Source organism: Talpa occidentalis, unplaced genomic scaffold (genome assembly GCF_014898055.3).
Source record: "Talpa occidentalis isolate TD23 unplaced genomic scaffold, MPIMG_talOcc4v2.1 talOcc4.12, whole genome shotgun sequence".
Classification (NCBI taxonomy): Eukaryota; Metazoa; Chordata; class Mammalia; order Eulipotyphla; family Talpidae; genus Talpa; species Talpa occidentalis.
The window spans coordinates 68,247,743-68,269,104 of NW_023601212.1; the positions used below are offsets into that span (position 1 = coordinate 68,247,743).

A 21,362-nucleotide genomic window follows, 5' to 3' on the forward strand; every position below is an offset into this window, starting at 1 on the left:
GGCTGCGAAGCTGCCCACAGCCTCTGCAGCGCCGGTTCGATCCCCGGCCCCCGAGAGAGTCCCACATGGCGCGACAGAGGACCTCTCCTGCCGCGCCCACTGCTCCCCTCAGCAGTGTGTTTCGTCAGTCGGCCTGTTCTGTTCCCCTCTCTGGCTCTGGTGAGTTCTCTCACCCTCCCGCGCTTCTGACTGTGCCCAGTGTTTGTACAAATAAAGAAGTCTTAAAAAAAAAAAAAGTCAGGAACTCAGGGTGTTCCAGATGGCTAGGCAACGAGAACTAGTTATTCATGCATTCATTTAACAACTAGTTATTGAGTACCTGCTCTGCACCAAGGACTTCTTGGGAGCACCAGGGACACCGCGGTAGATGGACAATACCGTAGAGGGACACAAACTAAATTAAATCCCAAAATATATCAAATCGAAGAAAATAAAACAATAAGGGAATAATAAGTGCCTTGGAGAGAAAAGTTGTCATTTTTAATGGAGTGACTGGCCATAAAACCACTCCGAGAGTTCGTTCTGGCCACTATTGTAGCCAAGTGAGATCTCCATTGTTTCCCCATTTCTGATTATTTTCTCCAGGGTCAGTCTTGGGACCCAGCCTCTAACCGGCAAAGCCAGGGGGTATATGCACATCCTCTTAGTGTCTCTGAATTGCAAAAGAGGGAGAATTTGTCCTTTCACGCCTGTGTGTTAGTAAGCACTACCTTCGGAGAACCCAATAAATATGAACTAACACCCCGCCTGGAGCTTTCTGAGATAAGAGTCCAGTCTTTCCACACCTCCACTGGGTATTCTCTCGGCTCCCAAGCACAGTCTCTACTCAGAGGTGAGCAGTCCTCCACAGAAGGGACACTAAGGGGAGGCCCAGAGGCGGCGACCCACCGTAGGGCACGGAGTGTGGCACCCAACACACGCGGAAACTGTCAACTTTGCCGCCTGCGGCAGAGTCCACGATAATTATTAGCAAGCCCTAGTCTTTCGGATCTCGCCTTGCCTGCAGGTCACCATCCAGACTGCGGGGCTGGACACCAGCATGTCACTGGGGTTGGGATTCACTGGGAAAGGTTTGTGATTCACCCAAGGAGAGCAAAAACTGCTGCTAGCTGCGTTTGTGACACAGGACGCGGTATGGGCTCCCGAGAAAAGTGAGTAGTAGCATTTATTAGTTACGGATACGCACGGGCCCTAACAGCTCAACATCCTTTCACGCGGCGCGCACAGCCAGGAGACCGCCTGCGGCATCAACAACCTAGAGCCGCAGAAAAGGCACCGGCCGCACCCTCTCCATTCTTCTACTTCCGGCACTCCCGCTTCCGCGCACGCGCAGTGCTGGCCCGGGCCTCGCCCTTACCGCCCCACGGGGCTACGGTGGCCCCGATGGGAATAAATTATAAACGCGCTGCTATTCTGCCAATCCTATTTGAAGAGCGTGAGTTTGTTCAAAGTTTAGGAAGGCGGCCGCCAAGACATTTGAGGAAAGGAACAGATAAATGTATGGGGGGGCTGAAGGGGCAATATTTGGGCAGCCATCAGGACAAAGAAAATTCACTCTCCGCCGCGCAATCAGGGGCCAGGAGCGGCCTACTCAGGACGCCGGACACACAGAAGGCATGATCGGGATGCCGGGAGCCCCGCCTTAGGGGTGTGGCCTCCCGCTACCCGGGGCGGGGAGGGGCCGGCTGGCTCCCGGCCACGCCTCTCCATGCCCGAGGCCCTGGACGCCGCACCCTCACTGCGCAGCTGCCTTCTGCACCAGCCGAGCGGAGCTGATCCAGGTGAGTGCGGGCACCTGCGGTCTCTTAGGGGGGCACAGAAGGGAACACTTACGTTCCTGCGCTAGGCACCGCCCACACCTCAACCCCCAGGAGCTGATGAGATTCGCGCGCTCTCTCTCTCCCTTATTATCCGTACATTTCTATCTTACCACTCGTTTGCCCTCCACCTGCCCCCTGCATTTTCCTCTAAGGTTTGGAGTGTCCTAGCGGGGTCCGAGCTCTCAATCTGTTATGCAGGCAGATTCTCAAGGTCAATCCTTCCTCTTCATTTTCTTCCTCTCTCCGCCTCTGCCTGGGCGGTGTAAACCCAGGGTCCCTCCTCCCTGATTCCTCGAGCCCACCGACCTGGCCCCTGCAGCCCTGGTGCACAAGATGGGTGGGCGGGGCGCTGCAGGGGCAGGTGCCCTTGCAGGCCTGATGGGTAACCGCGCTGAAGTGGGGCTGTGTCTGCTGCGGATGCAGATGTGTTGCTAAAGCCCTGGGGAAGAACCTACCGGGGAATTAGTTTGTTTTCCTCCTGCCACATGGAAACGTTTGTCCGTTTGTATTGGAAGCTTTAGTGGGTCATTTCCTACCGCTGCCTTAGAGGAGGAGACACTGCCCGGGAAGAGGTGGAATGGTCAATTAGGATTCTGCCTTAGCTGTCAGAGAATTTCCCTCCTTGTCGGATCGCTGCAGGGAGCCCAGGGTCACTGCGATGGGGCGGCTGCAGGGCGGTGGACCCAGGTGGAGACTCATTGGTGAGTCATTCCCCGAAGTTGTGACTTCTGCTAATACTTTCCTTGGGAGTCACGAGTAGCTTAGGGGACTGTTGAGTGTGGGAAAGGAAGGGCAGGAACTGCAAACTGGTGGGTGGGGCAGAAAGGAGCGATGGGGTTGGGGCCTTAGTCGCTTGTCCTGGAGGAAAGGACCTTTGCTTGCCCTGCGGCGGTACGTATGGTTCTGTGTAGGTGTGGTAGACCTGGGCGTAGTCAGGAGGAATTGCTGCAGCTTTTAGATTTCTGGAAGGGGTTGGGGAGCGGGAGCTAGAGCAAGGACTCTCTTGGGAATCTGCAGCTCACCGGTAGCCTGCATGCAGTTTCCGGGAAGCACCCAAGGATACTGGTCAGAGTTACAGGCTGTTCAATGAATTCAGTAATGAGAGCATAGTATCCAACTCAAGGGATCAAGAATGTTTTTTCTCACAAGAGTTAAATTTAACTGAGATAAATAAAACTAACATCTCAAATCCAAACAAATAATTTCACCCCTGGGAAGAGGTTCTGTTAAGCTTTCCTCCTGACACAGTGTTACAGAAATAGAAAACCTCCTCAAGCAATTTTTTTTAACAGATGTTACTATATATAAAACCCTGGAGATATTGTGACCAGCCTTGAAACTGTACTCCAGAGCCTCCCTTCAATTAAGGAACAAAACTGGAGGGCAGTCTTATTTAGACTTCCTCCTACCATCTAGTTCTGAGGATTCACAATCCTGAAAGGGAATCTCTTAACCTGGAGATTAGCAAAGACATCAAATTACTTGAAAGATGGACTTTACCCCATTATCCAGAGAAAGGTTGGAAAGCCACCAGAGCAATCTAGAATGAAGTAGATGACAGAGCAATCTGTCAAAAAGTAATTTAGTGCCTACTGCAGCTGGCTGTATTTAAATATATTGCTCCCGGTGTTTATATTTAAATACTCTGAATCTAAATTCAGAACACTGTTGCCAGCCACAATGGCTGTGAAGTGTTTGTGCATTGTACATTGTAAACAAACCATTTGCCATTTTTAAAACAATGCTTATTTAGAAGAGTATACTGCTGTTGTTTTAGCAACTGAATTAATTAAAACCACTTATGAGTATACCATCCTTCTGAAAAAGAACAATTTAGGTGTTATCACCAGGTAAGTTAATGTAAATAAAATTCCTGAGTTTACCTCGCTGTCTCTTACAGTGTCTACCTCCCTATGTTTGTTTTGAAAAGAGCAGCAGGAATGAGACAGCCTTCCTAATACATTGGCACGTGCCTTTAAGGATTTCAGTGTTTGGAATCATAGGTCACTCTTCACCCTCTGAGTTCTTTCTAGAGTTCACTTGTTCAATAACCGAAAGATGGAGGCTAATATTTTGGTGACTTTTTTCTCTTTTTTTTTTTTTAATAAGTGATATTTAAATCTCCAGCCTAAGAAATATGACTGATTGTGCCATCACTTCCTCCTAAGTGCAGACAAACAAGAAAGAGTTAGACCTGAGCTTCAGCAGAAGCCAGCTGCCTAGGCATTTTCTCCATTCAAAAATGCTGGAACCCCAATGGGGTTCAACGGCTGCTAAGAATTACAGTCTGCACATATTTCTTATGCTGGAAAATCCAAGTGATGTTAATGTGAGTCATTTGAGATTTGTTTTTCTCTTCTCGAAGTAGGGGGTTAGTTTCCCCAGTTCCTGCGTAATACCAGTGAAGAGGCAGGTTGGGTGGGAATCATGATATAAAAATGGAGTGCCGATTTCTGCGTATACCTGAAACTTTGGAGGAAATTTTTTCCTTCTTTGTATTATCTGCCCTTTTGTCATATCTCAGGGTTGACACTCATTAAAATAAAAGCTCTGTGTGGACCTTTTCCAAGTGTTTTTTCCATCCAATTAGAAAGAGCTCAGGCTTTCATTAGTCACAGACTTGTAGTTAATTATTAGCTTTCTATTCTTGTTAATACATTTTATACCCTGGAGAAGGTCTAGAAAGGTAGAAATGGTTCAGAAGAGGTCAGAAGTGGGCAAATGTGCTCTCTAAACTCATTGAAGAGGCAGTTTAGGCAGGGGGTGGAAGCATAGATTCTGGAGCCTGTGTATAAATCCAGGCTTTCTCAAGGTTAACTGTGTGACCTTGGGCAGATTACTTAACCTCTCTGATGCTCAGTTTCCTCATTTGCAAAGAAGAAGTAATAATACAGGGATGCTGTGAGAATTTAAATGATTTAATACTGGCAAACTACTAGATCAGTTCTTGACACATTGTAAATAATATACATTTAATAAGTATTATTAAAAATAATTGATTTCAGGGCCTCCCTGGTGGCGCAAGAGGTTAAGCACAGCACTATGAAGTTATCCACAGCCACTGTGGCACAAGTTTGATCCCCGGCCAGGGAGGTACCCCACATGGCGCAGCAGACCTCTCCTGCCTTGCCCGCTGCTCCTCTCTGCAGTGTATTTCAGTAGATCTGCCTGTTCTGCTCCCCACTCTGTCTCTGGTGAATCTTCTCACCCACCACACTCTGGCCTGTACCTCAGCTCTTGTCTGCTTAAATAAATAAATCTTTTTAAAAAATAATTGATTTCTCCCACCACTGTTCCTCTGATCTATACCGGTACCCTTTAATGTCTAGACATTTTGGTTTCCTTTCTCTTCCTTGCACAAGGACAGCCCTTTTCTGTCTCCATGCCTACATGCTTGCTGTTTTCTCTACCTGTGTTCTCTCTCACACATCACTGTTTCTGTCCTTCAGAGCCTTTATCCCAATCTGTTATATTCCTGTCCCATGGTCCCCCTAAGTAATCTTCCCCCTACTTGATTATGTATTCTGGAGGGCTGGGACCTTCTTCTGGGTGTTGATGAACATTGCAACCCTGTGCCTCCCCTGGTACTTTGCATTTAGCAGGGCATGAATAAAGAAGTTGTTCCTCCTCGTTCTGAGGAAGTGGCAGGTAGGGACTTATACCATTGAGGGGAGACGTTTTGTCCTGCTGTGACCCTATTGAATCAGTTTCATCGAATGAGTTAGTATAATTTTTATTTTCTTCTGCATCCTGTGGTTTCTTTCCATTCTCTCCCCTGCCTTATGAGTTTGCTGCCTTCACATCATGGAAATAGCCTGTAGGCTGTCCCTGGGATGCAACTGCTGAGAGGCTGGGCTCCAGATGTGCAGCATGGCCCAGCACATCTGGGTAAGGTATCAATACATCAGAGAACTCTGGCCCCTTGAGCCTTATATGTCCAGAATCTATTTGGGAAAGTTTGTCATTGCACCAGCAGGGGGGTTTTTTCTGTCCTCTTATGAATCTATTCTTAGATTCCTGAAGAGCTGAATTGCCATTTTTCCCCAGTGGGGATTCAGTTCCATGCAGGTATGTGTGTGTGCTTAGTGCTTTTCACACAGAAGCCTCCCTGGTGGTGCAAGGGGTTAAGTCTCAGCACTGTGAAGCTATCAGCAGGCACTGGAGCATGAGTTTGATCCCCGGGCAAAGAGTTAGCCCACATGGTGCAGCAGACCTTGCCTGTCTTGCCAGCTGCTCCCCTCAGCAGTGTATTTCAGTAGCTCTGCCCATTCTACTCCCCACTCTGTCTTTGATGAATCCTCTCACCCTCTGTACCTCTGGCCTATACCCCAGTTCTTATATACATAAATAAAAATAAATCTTTAAAAATAATAATAAAAAAAATAAAATAACACCTGAAACTTGCCAAGATGTGGCTATTTAACTATATAAAGCTGAATATATTTGTAAAATAACATTTATCTCTTAAGGGACAACATCCAGAAACAGGTAGATTAATCTCTTTCCAAAGGTCTGCCAGCAACATTGATGAGGAACTGAAAAATATAAAGTACTCAAAAAGAGCTACGTAATGACCTGCCTCTGCTGTTTGCTTCCCTTGACTTAATAATCAAGTCCCAGATAAATAATACTATACCTAGTCAACTGACTTTTCATTTTAGCCCTTGGAGATTTATCTACTGAACATGTATTTGTGGGGAATAGTTATTTTTCCTTCCATGGGCTTCTTTTCCTTCCATTAAATGTCCATGTACTGGTTTTTTTTTTTTCCCCTTTCATTCTAGCTATCATTTGAAACTTTGACACTCCAAAGTATTTGATTTTTTTCATCTCTTTGGAATAGAAGTGACCAGAGCTGGCATCTTAAAAATGTGAGATGGGGGCCTCCCCGGTGGCGCAGCGGTTGAGCGCTGGGTTGCGAAGCTGCCCGCGGCCTCTGTGGCGCCGGTTCGATCCCCGGCTGCTCCCCGGCCACCAGAGGAGGGTCCCACATGGCGCGCAGACCTCTCCTGCCGCCCGCTGCTCCCCTCAGCAGTGTACTTCGGTCCTTCTGCCTGCTCTGCTCCCCGCTCTGGCTCTGGTGAATTCTCTCACCCTCCCGCGCTTCTGACTGTACCCAGTGCTTGTATAAATAAATAAATTAAATAAATCTTTAAAAAAAAAAAAAAAGGTGAGATGGACCCAAAGAAATCCTATGTTTCTCCTTTTGCTCTCCCATCTTAGAAATGGGGGAATGCTCTCTGCTGTTTCCCTCTAGGCTCTCTCCACTGAGCTATATATGGGCTCAGAAGGGTCAGCTGCCCTTCCTGGAGATAATTCAGAGGACTGTTGTTTGTAGAAACATCTGGAGGCAGAGTGAGGCTGGGGCTACTGAGGGGCTCTCTAAGTGAGCTGAATCAATCCCCACAGTAACCTCAGAGTTTCTTGAACCACAATCCAATGTTGGAGACTCACAGAGGTTCATTGGTATCATTAGACCAACCCTCTAAGTTAGCATCCTTGGGTTGCATGAATTCGGGTATTGTTTTTCTGTCATGTAAATTAAGCGACTATGTATAGGAAGATTAGGTTAATCACACAGGCAACCAAATATGGAGTTTAATGAAACATTGGGGAAAGGTCCCATCATGTCCCATCATGGGACATTAACACTGACCCATCATGGATACTTAAAAAAAGACAGAGCTGAGAAACTGCATTATAATTTAAGGAGAATAATATCACACATGGAATTAGAGGTTACCATTGTCCAAGCTGACTTTTATTTGTTGGGGACAAGGACAGAGCAAAAGGCAAAATCCTCTCTTTCTTAAAAAATAATTTGATTAAAGAGAAGTTGCAACTTCATGACTCAGAAATAACAAGTATTTGAGTGAGTGTCCAGATCCATAAAACCTGCCTTTTGCTCCATTTGTGCAATGTTGATGAGCCCTGGGGAATTTATCTTGGCAGTCAGGAGTGACTTGAGAAGAGAGTGAAGGAGAGTTTGCCCAGGAGTATTCAGTGGAATGCAGTTCAAGAAGTTTTCTGGGCAATCCTCATTGTAACTGAAGGATCCCCTGCCCCAGCTAAATGAGGTGGGTGGGGACAGAAGCAGGAATTGGAGGAAAGGTCGAGTGAAGTGTGGGCCCTGGAATAGCTACACTCCTGGGAGAATCTGTCCGGAAAGAAGATTCCTAGAGGAGTGTACTGTCACTCAACATCGTGGTGAAACTCCATGGTGCCAGCGTGGGCACTGGCATAGAGCACATCTTCTAGAGGGTGAGACGACATGGCCACATCTTAAGTCCTAGCTTGGTCACTCCAAAAATAAGACTTTGCAGTGGTGCCCTGTGGCTTTCTTAAAATCCACTGGGTGTCCACCAAAGACTTGTCCGAGTGCTATTCCATCGACCCACACTGTCCCACGGAGCTCGAGGCCCCTGCTGGTGACAGGACATGCTGTCTTCCCTCTCCCCCTAGAAACTTGCCAGAGCTGGTGCTTTTCTGCTGCCTCATGCCCCACACCCCACCAGCTTCAAAATACTCTTCCTAGTTTTCTTCCCCCAAACTGGTAGAACCTCAAAAAAAAAAAAAATTCTGTTTGGCTAGTAATAAAAGCTGATAAAAGGAAAAGTTACTATGGAAGTACTCTCTTTCTAAAGCGTTCTCAAGAGGGCATTTTTGATGATCCCCTCCTCCCCCAGTCTACAGGGAAAACTGAATGCTTTCCTGTAAGATGGGGAACAAGGCAAGGGTGTCTACTCTGGCCTTTTCTACTCAGCATTGTAGGGGGTCTGGGCAATGCAGTTAAGCCAGAAGAAATAAAAGGCACCCACGCTGGAAAAGAAGAAGTTAAACTGTCCTTCAGAGAGAATGGGATCCTGAATGGAAAGTATCTCAAAGACCCTGGAGCTCAGTCTGTCCTGGCCTGGGCATTTGTGCCCTGACCCAGCTCCTCGCACCTAGAGTGGAAGCCTGGCTGTAGCTGAGTACTGCCTCTGAGCAGGAGCTTCAAGAAGGAATTTCTCCTCATTGCTCAGAGGCTGGAGGAAGGAGTAAGGTAACTCCTGGGTAAAAGACAAGCCCAGGGGCCTCCCTGGTGGCGCAAGGGGTTAAGACACAACCTATGAAGCTGCCCGCAGCCACTGCAGCACGAGTTCGATCCCCCTGCCAGCCAGGGAGCTACCCACATGGTGCAGCAGACCTCTCCTTACTCGCCCGCTGTTCCCCTCAGTAGCATATTTCAGTCAATCTGTCTGTTCTGTTTCCCACTCTGTCTCTGGTGGATCCTCTCACCTGCCACACCTCTGGCCTGTGCCCCAGCTCTTGTATGCATAAAATAAAATAAACATTTAAAAATATATATGATGGTTATTTTAAATAAGTAAATAAATAAATAAAAGACAAGCCCAGCAGAGTGGTATAATAGTGAAGAGCATGGATACTGGGGTGTGCAGTCAGACCTCAATTCTGCAGTTGCTGGTGGAGGGACCTTAGCCAGGTGGCTGAGTCCCTCTTCCCTCTGTTTCCACATCTGTAAAATGGGGATGATTCATAGTAACTACCACATAGGATTGTTGTGGGGATTGAGTTTAGTTGGTGTAAACTACATGCCACCTAGCATTTAAGAAGCACTCTGGATAAACTAAGTCTTAGAGCAGGTGTATGAGCTGGTGTATTATTTCCTGTTTTGCTCTTCTGCCTGATGTGATGAAAAATTTCAGGTAGAATTAGCTAGAGGTTCCACTGGATCCTTAAATAGTCCTTCCACTTGAAGTCATGTGGCTGAATGTTCAAGATTTGAGGCATCTCTGACACATAGTGTTTTTGATCTGGCAATGACCCTGGACATGTAAAGAAGTCTGAAAATCCAGTGGCTTCTGTAGAGTGGGCTCACGATGTCAAGTCTCAGAAGACACCCAGTGGTCTTACCTGAGCCTGTATCGGAGCTGAATGAAGAAGCCTGGTGGGCACTCTTAGCGCAGATGTCATGGGCTTAGCTGGACTCTCTGCTCTGATCTCCTCATGTGTTCCCGGGGGTGGCAAAGGACAGGGGTTTCCTCCAGTGTCCCAAGAAATTGGGAGAATGGGAATCAACAAGACAAGACTATGCCTGTGGTTTTTCAGTTGAATAAAATCAACCCTTGAAAATTTTTATCTAGAACAGTGATTTTTTTTTCATTTTTTTTATTTTAATAATAAATTTTATTTTTATATTCCCCATACAATTGCAGCCCCCCCATTCTGACCCCAATCTCTCCCCTCCCACCCCCGCCCCCTTAAAAGTGTCTCTGGTTCGTAGTTTTTTGTTGATTTTGATTTTCACTTTCTTATAGTTATTCGTTTTCCTGGTCCCTTATTTAAGTTTTCTAGATTCCTAGAACAGTGATTTTTTTTAAAGATTTATTTATTTATGCATTTAAGAGCTGGGGTACAGGCCAGAGGTGTGGGTGGTGAGAGGATTCATCAGAGACAGAGTGGGGAACAGAACAGGCAGATTGACCAGAGTACACTACTGAGGGGAGCAGCGGGCAAGTCAGGAGAGGTCTGCTGCGCTATGTGGGTATCCCTGGCCGGGGATTGAACTCGTGCTGCAGAGGTTGTGAACAGCCTCATAGGTTGTGTCTTAAACCCCTGCGCCACCAGGGAGGCCCTAGAACAGTGATTCTTAAGATGCAATGTGGTCCTGAAACAGCAGCAGCAGCATCACCTAGAAACTTGTTAAAAGTGCAAATTCTCAGATCCTGTGATCCTGCTGGATTAGAAACTTGGGGGTTGGGATGAGGGGAAGGATGGGGGTTAAGCCCTCCAGATGATTCTGACACTGCTGAGGTTTAAGAACACTGACCTAGGGCCTCCCCGGTGGCGCAGCGGTTGAGCGCTGGATTGCGAAGCTGCCCGCAGCCTCTGCAGCGCCGGTTTGATCCCCGGCTGCTCCCCGGCCACCGGAGGAGGGTCCCACATGGCGCGCAGACCTCTCCTGCCGCCCGCTGCTCCCCTCAGCAGTGTACTTCGGTCCTTCTGCCTGCTCTGCTCCCTGCTCTGGCTCTGGTGAATTCTCTCACCCTCCCGCGCTTCTGACTGTACCCAGTGCATGTGTAAATAAATAAATAAATAAATAAATAAATAAATAAATAAATAAATCTTTAAAAAAAAAAAAAAAGAACACTGACCTAGAACAAAGAACAGCTGTACTCTATTGAGCTTCTGTCTTTATGACAGTTGCTATAAAAGAAATATCAGCAGGAGACAAGATCTCTGTTCCCATTTGTAAGTATATAACATTTTTATTGATCAGGTTTTAAATGCATTTTGTAATCGATAACTTCCCAGTAGGAAACAAATGTGCAAACAGTGCTGGTGGCCCTCTACTCCTTGGGTCAGGAGTGAAAACTCAGAGGCTGAGGTAGATCTTGTACTGGCCCATATTGGCATGTAACAGTGGAGCAAATTTAGGAGGTAGGACTGCCTGAGATACATCACCTCCTAGCCCACTTGTTTCTTAACCTCCAACCTGTGGACTTCCACCATCTGCCATTTCCCTGAAATCTGCTGTCAGAGGGTCCCACGCAACAAAGCCAAGAACACATTCTTGGTCTGTGCATCCTGGCGGAGGTGTCCTCTTTTTCACCTCTGAGAAGTCCATCTTTGCATTTAGGGTGTGTGCTGTTCTGGGTCTCTTCATACCTTGAAAGCTCTTTCCAGGTGTAAGAGCTGAATCTACCCAGAGGGCCACCCTCTGCCCATTAGCCACCCGGCTAATAATGGTCATACACCTTTCCCTCTAGGAAGTGACACTGCAAACACTTAACCTCACACCTTTTCTCTCACCTTAGTCCCGGAGTGAGAAGTAGTTAGTGTTGACTGGTCCAAGGCCTATGAGTCCCTCCTATTTTTTCTGTCATTGAGAAAACTAAAAGTAGACTGCAGGTGAACTTTTTTGTCTTCACCTAGCATGCTGCATATTATGCCCATCTCAACATATTTTATATAGAAATTATATATTTTATATATACTTCATATTTTTAATGGTTATATAATATCCCATTTTATGGGTGTCTTATTTATAAACTTTATTTATTTATTTATTTATTTATTTATTTATTTATTTATTTATACAAGCACTGGGTACAGTCAGAAGCACAGGAGGGTGAGAGAATTCACCAGAGCCAGAGGGGGAACAGAACAGGCAGACCGACGAAATACACTGCTGAGGGGAGCAGCGGGCTCAGCAGGAGAGGTCTGTGCGCTATGTGGGACCCTCACCAGCGGCCGGGGATCGAACTGGCGCTGCAGAGGCTATGGGCAGCTTCGCAGCCCAGCACTCAACCACTGTGCCACCAGGGGAGGCCCCGGGTGTCTTATTTAATTAGTACTTCATGCTTAGGCATCGGTACCATTCCTGGGCTTGCCTTTACAAATAGTGTGGAAGTGAATATGTCTTTGAAGTCAATCTGTTTGCATTTATGCTTGTTTCCTCAGGATATAGTCCCACTAGGATTAATGAGCCCACAGTTGCAAATAATGTGAAAACTGCCCCCTTAGGCTGTCTGCCAAATGGTTCTATTTCATACTTCCCCCAGCTGTGTATAAGGGTATAAATTACTTTAAATTTATATTTTACAAATATAAATTAATATTTAAATATACATCCAAATACATTTTTATTTATACACATAATAAATTTTTATTTATGCAGCTGATATGTGACCAGTAACACTGCCTACTGATTAGCAAATGCTCTTAGATAACGAAGTGGATTGCAGAGTAATCTCTACCTGCATGGAAAGGACTATTTGGACTCTTGTGTGCCTGGTATCATGTAGAAGACAAAGTATTAGGCCCAGTTCCCTCCCCCAACAATCTTATCTCATTGGTTGATAAAAGGGTTGCTAGTGACCCAGGGCAAGTATGTAATCAACAAAATGTGGTGTGTGTTTTGAATGGAGGCTCATGCCAGAGAGAGCTCTGCCAGTAATCAGCTGCTCATGCCTGTGCCCTTGAAGTTATCTGCTGGTTGCAGGCAGCAGAGCCTTGGGTGTGGCTGCGGCCGCCTGGGTGTGATCACCATGAACTGAGCCACCTTCCCTTCCCCAGTGTCCACATCTGCACCTGAACCACAGAGGCCAACTCTAAGGAGCATCTCTGGACTCCTCAGTAAATAAGGATTCGGAAAATGATGGGTTTCTTTTTCTTTTAACCCAGAGTGAATTAAGCTGATTCTTTATTAAAAAAATATTTTTTTAAAGATCTATTTATTCATGCATACAAGAACTGGGGTATAGGCCAGATGTACAGGAGGGTGAGAGGATTCACCAGAGACAGAGTGGGGAACAGAACAGGCAGACTGACTGAAATCCACTGCTGAGGGGAGCAGTGGGCAAGACAGGAGAGGTCTGCTGTGCCATGTGGGCATCTCCCCAGCCAGCCAGGGTCAAACCCATGTTGCAGAGGCTGTGGACAGCCTCACAGTGCTGCACTCAACTCCCGTGGGCCACCACGGAGGCCCTAAATTTTTTTTTTTTAATTGAAGTAACATTGCATTATAACATTGTATAAATTTCAGGAATTCATCATTATAAAACAACTGTACATAGTACATTAAGTTCATCACTAAGGGTCCTTCCTGAAAGCCACCTGGAGTTGCAGCTTGCTTCAAGTATTCCACAAGTATCTGGAAGCACACTCTCTCTGCTTGGCGCACAGGATGACACCCAAACACAATCTCTCCCTCTGGGAGCAGAGCAGCTGCCGCAACGGGTTGCCCTTGGTTTCAGCATTCTGCTTCCCCAGAAGCTGCCCCTAACTGTATGTCTTGACAGCATTACAGGTGCAAGAGTCATATTCTGCTTTCAAAGCACTAGAACTGGGCCTTCCCTGCCTTTGATATTTCTGCTGCTATACTAGCACATGCTCCAAGGTTTCTGCCCTTACAGGATCCCCCATGCCAGATCACCCACAAGCAGAAACCCTGGAATCACCATGTACTTACAGTTTTATAGTCTCTCTTTAGCATTTTGCCACATTAAATATTTTCCCAAAAGGTGGTTTTCAGTGACTATGTCATTCTGTTGCAGGGTCTACTGCAACAGTCTCAATAAATCTTGTTAATGCAATGTTGATCCAGAGCACCCAGGCCCAAGGAGAACACAAGATATGATCATGAGCTGTGCTGTATCTATATTGCATACTTGAATCATTTAAAATAAATGTTCAAAACTGAGCTTTCATTGACATCCAACATTATAATACACATTTCAGGTGTACAGGTAATGACTGGGTATTTGTATATATCCAGTCTAGCTGACCTCCCATACCTGGATAATTTTAAAATTCTGTTGTGTGATGCACAGTAACATCTCTAACCTCCTAGACACATCAGGTCCCAACCTTTTTTTGCAGCTGTTGGTGTGTGTTTGCTGGTCACGAAGCATCGTGCTCCCTGTGACTGATGCAGATGGTGCCGTGGGGCTGGGCTGGCTCCTAACGTGTTCTCTCTCCCCAGAGCCAGGATGGCCGTGCTCTCTAAGGAATATGGTTTTGTGGTTCTAACTGGCGCTGCCAGCTTCATCATGGTAGCTCACCTAGCCATCAACGTCGCCAAGGCCCGCAAGAAGTACAAGGTGGAGGTGAGTGAGACACAGCTGTGCTTGTATATACACCCTAGGGGGTGGCCAAGAAGAGGGGGAGGTAAGGGAGGAGTGGGCAAGGACTGTTCTCACTCGTGGTCCCAGGTGGCAGTTCCAGATCTGTACCTGTCAGAAGTGCTGCCCCCTCCTGGCAGCAAAAAGCAGAACCTCTAGGGCTCTGCTGAGGAGTCGTTTCCATCTTGTTTTTATTCTGTGTCTTCAAAACGACCAGGTGTGGTGGGATTCAAGCAATCTGCTCTTGGCTGGAGCTATTTGCTAGGAAGAGTGTTATTTTCTTTTTTTTTTTAAGATTTATTTATTTATACAAGAACTGGGGTACAGGTCAGAGGCACAGGAGGGTGAGAGAATTCACCAGAGACAGAGCCGGGAGCAGAACAGGCAGACGGACCAAAGACACTGCTGAGGGGAGCAGCGGGCGAGACAAGGAGAGGTCTGCCGCGCCATGTGGGTTTCTCCCTGGCCAGCCGGGAATCGAACCCGCACTGCAGAGGCTGTGGACTGCTTCACAGCGTGGGGCTCAACCCGCTGCGCCACCAGGCAGGCCCAAGAGTGTTATTTTCTAAAGAGAGTTTGATAATGACTGTGTTTCCTGATGTGCCACTTTAAAAGTTATGCCTTATAATGATATTCCTATTTCCCCATAGAGAAAAAAATAGGTGATACTGAGGTGAGCTTGGGCTGGGATATTAGAGCCAGGGAGGAGGCCTAGTAAATACTTTATTTAGTTCTAGCTCATCTAGAAGGAGTGGTTATGGACGTTGTCCCTGGGGAGCAATTTTAAGTGTGTGTCTGTTTAGACTCCCTAATTAGATTTTCTTTTAATGTTTTTGTATCTAGTTTCCCTTTTTTTTTTTTAGGGGACACTTTCATTAAAATTCTCATGCACTCAATTTCAGTTCCCGCATTAAGTGAAATTTTAGAAAGATGTGGTATGTGATGACTCTCAGGAAGGAGCCACTCGCTTCCTGTGGCATCTTTGCAACGCCTCCGAAATCCACCAGTGATGGCAGAATGTCAAAAGCACAGAGTTTGGCACACACTGCCTCTCCCCTGTGCAGCTACGGCACAGACATAATCTTCTTACTGAATATTAATAGAGGCAGAATGAATCTGCCTCTGAGAATTGAGACCTTTGTTGCTGCCAATATTTAAGCAGAAAGTATCACCTGTGAGGGGCATGATAGAAGGTGCTGTGGGATAGATTACAAGCATCAATGCTGTTTTAACTCTAATGGTGTTTTGACCAGCTGATCAACATGCACTTTGTTTTTAACAGTATCCTATCATGTACAGCACCGACCCTGAAAATGGGCACCTCTTCAACTGCATTCAGCGAGCCCACCAGAACACGTGAGTGTTGGCCCCGCCAGGCACCACCTGCAAAATGGGTGATCTGACTCAGCACTGTGCTGGATAATGATGATCATGGGCAGTCATTAAACGTATCATAAAAATATATGTATGTGAACAGATTTAACATTAAGATTAGTAGTTATTAGAATGGCAGGATTCTCGATAGTCCTCCCCAAAATGTCTTCAAAGTGGCAGTACCCTTCTCCAATGTTGGCAGATGCTCCATCTAAACTGATACAGAGGCATGAGAGGCACTGAGCTCTGTACAGAAATCTGCTCAGTCTGCCAAGACCTCCCCCGTTCATTAGATTTGAGCTCCCTTACTCAGCGTGTTCTGAATTTCTTCCAATCTCAGGCAAAGCAAAAAAAGGTGGATCTTAGTAACTGCATCTTATTTCCCCAGCCAATGTTTATTTTTACACTCAAGATTCTAACTAAGCAAGTAAGAATGCAAGGTGTTACATAGGCATACTTAAATAGGGCACTTCTTTAAAAAAAGTCTCTGTCTATTCCAGGTTGGAAGTGTATCCTCCCTTCTTATTTTTTCTAGCTGTTGGAGGTGTTTACCACCCGGTAAGTTTTCCCAAGGTTTTCCATCTATTTGCATTTAGTGCACTAAGCTGTCAGGGAAGGGAGAAGGAAATGAATGTTTAATAAACATCTTCACCGTCTCAGTATCATGTATTTAAAAGAATCTTATTCAGTTACTTTTTACAGAATTGTTTAAAGTAAGTCAACTTTTCCGAGAAACGTCTTGGACATGATGTAACTTTCCCAATATCAGATAATTGTAGAATAGAGACATCAGCATTCAAACCCAGGTCTGTGTAATTCTAAATGGTTCATGTATATCAGTCTTCTTTTGCCTAGTCTTTCTTTGCAACATTTGCTGATCAGTTGGGGTGATTAATATTTTACAGCAGCCTACAAAAGAGGCAGAGACTGTAGGTCACACAGAAAAAAATCCACCTGACTGCTCTCTGTAGTCCATTAGCAGATGATGCATGCCAGGAAGGGCAGACAAGGATAGTGCAAAGGGAGCACTAGGGCGGGAGACAGCTTTGAATGGGTGGGTGCGCAGAGGGGTCTTGCTGAGAAGGTGATGATTAAATAAGACTTAAAGAAGGAGAGGAAGCAGGTGCTGCAGATGTCCCCACATCTTCCAGACAGAGGAGTGAGGGTGAGGTCCACAGTGAGCAATGAGGCCAGCACAGCTTCAGTGGGGGAACTGGAGGTGGGGGCCAGTCAGGGGTCCTGTGGACCATGAGAACACTGGAGGGCCCTCTGAGCTGCACTATAATTCACCTACAAAAGCAAGTTTATCTGACCCTGATTAGTTGCCATTCAGGGCTTGCCTTAGAGAAAAAGTGTTTCCTATCCAGGGGCCAGATTTCCTGAGTTGATCTTATCAGAATCCTGGCACTTCACACTTCCAGTGCTAAACATTTCATAATCCCCTGGTCTGCACTTGAATATCCTTGTGCTTTTAAGAAGTGGCCAGTATGGCCACTATCGTTTAAGACCCTGAAGTCTTACATTTTTCCAAGGAAACATTAGAGAAGATATTTCTTTCTCCTGGCCCTAGGGAGCTGCAGTCCTAGCAAGTGACTAAGTTGGCTGGTCTGAATAGACTCACTGAATAGACTCACAGGCATCGCCTGATGTCCACCTCACCCCCCATTCCTGCCCCACTTCCCTAGATCTCATTCTCTTGCTTAGTCCTTCGAACACTCTTAACAACTACTTTGCGGACAGGCAGCTAATATTGTTCCCAGGTTGATGGTCATTCCATGAAATTCTAGTAAAAATGGCCTCGCAGAAACCACAGAGATCGTAGACAGTGACTTGAGGAGCTGGGGTTTTTATTTTTATTCTTTTCCTATTCTTACTGATATTTAACATCCCCCAATAGCAACTAAAAATTCTAAGGGAGTAGCCTTACCACCCCACTAAGTCGGAGAGTCACCAAGAAGGGTGACAAGTAGTTTCTCACATAGCTTCTTTCTTATTTTCTCCTGACTCCCTCTGACTAAATGGGTGACCCCAGGATGCACCCAAATGGAAAGATTTTCATCTTACCTAAGTGTTTACTCTCTCTCCTCAGATATTGGGGAACACACAGAGACTTTCTCCTCCAACACCACACATTTTGGGGTTTACATCATTCATTCTCCTCGTTGTTCAAATGGAGCTTCACATGGTAGCTGGAGGTGGAGATCCATCTCCAATTAGAGGCCCATTTGAGACAACAGGGCCTCTCTGCTAGCCTGACAGAGGTCATCTCCTCCTCTGGCTCACTCTGGGCCTCCATCCGGCTCCTTCTTCCCTTGTGCCCTTGTGCCCTTGTACCCTGAGTCCCCAGGGCTCAGGTTCCAATCCCCAGGTGGGCAGGTTCCTCCCCCCACCTAAGAAAGTGAACACGAGCTTCCATCCCCAAACAGATCTGAATTGTACCCTAATTTTGTCAGTGTGTTTTACCATTTCCATGAAATTATTAACTTTTTGCTAAAACATTGTGTAATCAACCCACATGTTAATAAAGTATTTATTGCCTGCTTCTTTAATGCAAATACTAATGTAGCTCTTCTATTTTAGCGTATAGTTTCTGGCTTGGGCTTAGCCTGGATTGTTGGACGAGTTCTTTATGCTTATGGCTATTACACAGGAGGTAAGTATAGGTGGGCAACTGCCACGGACACACATTTGAAATTTGCTGCTGCTGCGTTTGTCTTGTTAGCAAGATTTCTGAAAAAGGGAAAGGAACTTGATCTTTAGGTGAAAGGTCCATTATTTACTCTTTTACTAACCTTTAAGTAGTAACAGACTTGCTGTTAGTATTTTCTGTGTCACCTGCTCTTCTAAGAATGTTGCATATGCTATTTAGTCTTACAACAATTGTATGATCTAGTCAACAGGAGTCTATTTGTACATGGGGGAATCCAGGTTTAGCAAGATTGAGGCTCTAGGTCACAGAGCTACGTCAACTTTAAGCCAGATACAAACCCAGGGCAACCCCAGAGCCCCTGCTCCTACCTACCACTTTAAATGCTGTTCCCAAGAGGGAAGAGGCAAAAACAGACTTTCTGAGCTGTACTTACTTCTTTGGAGAAGTGGGGAATACTCCCGAAGGTCCTAGAACAATGTTACTCTATTATACCAAATTTTTTCTAATTTTTTAAAATCAGATGTTACTGATTTGCCCTTTGTTTACAAAACTGTATAATTCGGAGTACAGCTTCACACCTTGATATGCATATGAGCCTCACTTGCCTACCAATACACTATCAAATTGACTGCTTCTCACCTTTCCACCCCACACCCTTCCCCTGTGGTATCCACCGTATTTCCCAGAGAGTCTAAGATTTTTCAGCCCTATTATGACACAGTACTTTGCCCACAGTTTTAGGCTAAAGAGTTGGTTGACCTCTTAGGAGAGATGCTTTAATGTCCAGTCCAGAAGCCTCATCAGAATGGCTGTGGATGCTGTGAGCAGCGTTCCTCTGCAGCATCCCCTGTAACTTCTCCTCTTTTCTTTTTTTTTCAGAACCGAGCAAGCGAAGTCGGGGAGCCCTGGGATCCATCGCCCTCATTGCCCTGATGGGCACAACTGTGTGCTCTGCCTTCCAGCATCTTGGTTGGGTCAAAACTGGCCTGGGCAGTGGATCTAAATGCTGCCATTAAAGAATTACCAGGTGTTTGGAAGCTCTCATTCATTTTGAGTGACTTACTTTTATTTCCAGTTACTTTTTTTTTTAATGTAATAAAAACTTAGCTGGCATCAGCCTCATAACCTAACCCTGACTCTCATTTATTTGTGAGTCTTTTCCTAAAACAAGTGACCTTTTCTCCTAGATGAGAGGAGAAACAGGTGTGGCGCACCCCTGACCCTGCCAGCAGGTGCTACCAAGGAGGTAGAGTTGGGAAATATCTAATTGTAGAAGTATGGTCCTAATCATGCCACTCTGGTGAAAATGTGGAGGTGAAAGGTGGAAAGTCTTAACTCTAGTTACAAGTTTATCACTTGTTGTTAGGGTAACATTGGTTTTTAAGATCTCATAAAGAAGCTTTTATTGCTTAAAAACTGAAATGATAAACTTCTAAGAAGAGTCAGCTCAGAGATGAAAGTAACTTCTAACATTTGGATACAAAGGACTGATGGCTCAGGTAAAAATAGGGATGGATACTGGGCCTCCCCGTGGCACAGCGAGTTGAGCACAGTGCTGTGAAGCTGTCTGCAGCCTCTGTGGCGCCAGTTCGATTTTCTGCCAGCCAGGGAGAGACCCACATGGGGAGGCAGACCTCTCCTGTCTCACCCGCTGCTCTCCTCAGCAGTTACTTCGGTCCATCTGCCTGTTCTGCTCCCCACTCTGTCTCTGGTGAATCCTCTCACCCTCCCATGCCTCTAGCCTGTACCCCAGTTCTTGCATAAAAATAAATAAATCTTTAAATTAAAAAAAAATAGGGATGGGTACTATTAGCAACAAAAAATGGAAGGCATACAAGGTTTTGCTGATTTAGACAATGATGCCAGTTGACAGAATGAGATGGCTGCTCCAAAAAACAAATGTGGCCATCGACAGAGTCCAGACAGCACCGGCCAACATGGCAGCTGCTGGCCATGTGTGGCTACTAACATTTCAATTAATAACATTTAAATACAACAACAAAAAGTCAGTTTTTTAGGAACTGGAATTGAGCATATTTCAAGTGCTCAGTAGCTTACGAGGGTTAGCGAGAATTTGCATGCAGGCCTCCCAAATCCATGCCTTCTCCATCACCCCATCACTGATCGGACGTGAAGTGTTTTAAGGCTCTGGTCTGCCACTGAGGAGGCCCAGTCTCATCCAGGTGAGCCCCTGGAGCCCTCAGACATTTGATAATGTGGAGCTAGTTCCCTATAATCCCCACAGCTAGTTCCTGGGAAATTTTCACGCATTAGAGCAAAATAAGGAAAATGAGAGCTGTTTTCCTAAGGCTTGACTTGTATTCTTTTTTACAGTAAGATACCCCTTTATGAAATAAAGGTGATGGTGAATGGCAGGTTTTGGGGATCTCTAACTTAAATAATACAATTAAGAGTTAGCAGGAAGCTGGGTTTTTGTTTAGTTTAGTCTTTTTGGTTTTTGTTACATAGGAAATGCACCTAGAGGTGAGCCCTGGTGGAGGTTTCAGGCATCAGTGAGCAGGTGGAGGACACCTGGGGACAAAGCTGGGTCTTCACCTTTGTTTCAAATCTCAGCAAGGAATGCTTTCAATGTGATCCATCTTTATCATTTGCTCTTACAGAATGGGCTCCAATAAACTTTCATAAGGAACCCCAATACATAAACAGGTGCTGAGAGTGGAGTAGGGAACCCAGGCCACCCCCACAGGACTCCCTGGGTCCCTAGGGCTTGACAGTTTGTAGATTACTGCTTTGGAGAAGATATCTCCTTGTCTGGCAAGCTCGTAACTGTTAAATTCCTTATCTTGTGGGGGAAGTTGGCGTTAAGTACTGCTACCACTTATAGCTAAACTGGCAGTGTACATTCCAAGCAGCTTATTTCTATAGAAAAAC

The 21,362-nt window shown here is 45.8% G+C and overlaps 1 protein-coding gene across 1 annotated transcript; it reads left to right on the forward strand.

Annotated features, from left to right (window-relative positions):
- The first annotated feature begins 1,689 nt into the window (after window positions 1–1,689).
- On the forward strand, window positions 1,690–19,594 carry MGST3 (microsomal glutathione S-transferase 3). The gene is made up of 6 exons (XM_037506608.1): window positions 1,690–1,781; window positions 14,308–14,431; window positions 15,729–15,802; window positions 16,321–16,378; window positions 18,401–18,473; window positions 19,350–19,594. The coding sequence occupies exons 2-6, from the start codon at window positions 14,315–14,317 to the stop codon at window positions 19,484–19,486; spliced, it is 459 nt and encodes a 152-aa protein (XP_037362505.1). The 5' UTR covers window positions 1,690–1,781; window positions 14,308–14,314; the 3' UTR covers window positions 19,487–19,594.
- The last annotated feature ends 1,768 nt before the right edge of the window (window positions 19,595–21,362 follow it).

What these genes read in the sequence shown, in the direction of transcription:
- MGST3 (XM_037506608.1), top strand. Translation starts at nt 14,315, where the DNA reads ATGGCCGTGCTCTCTAAGGAATATGGTTTTGTGGTTCTAACTGGCGCT. An exon ending in CAGCGAGCCCACCAGAACAC is followed by an intron (nt 15,803 to 16,320) that starts GTGAGTGTTGGC and finishes TGTCTATTCCAG; the next exon opens with GTTGGAAGTGTATCCTCCCT. An exon ending in TTATGGCTATTACACAGGAG is followed by an intron (nt 18,474 to 19,349) that starts GTAAGTATAGGT and finishes TTTTTTTTTCAG; the next exon opens with AACCGAGCAAGCGAAGTCGG.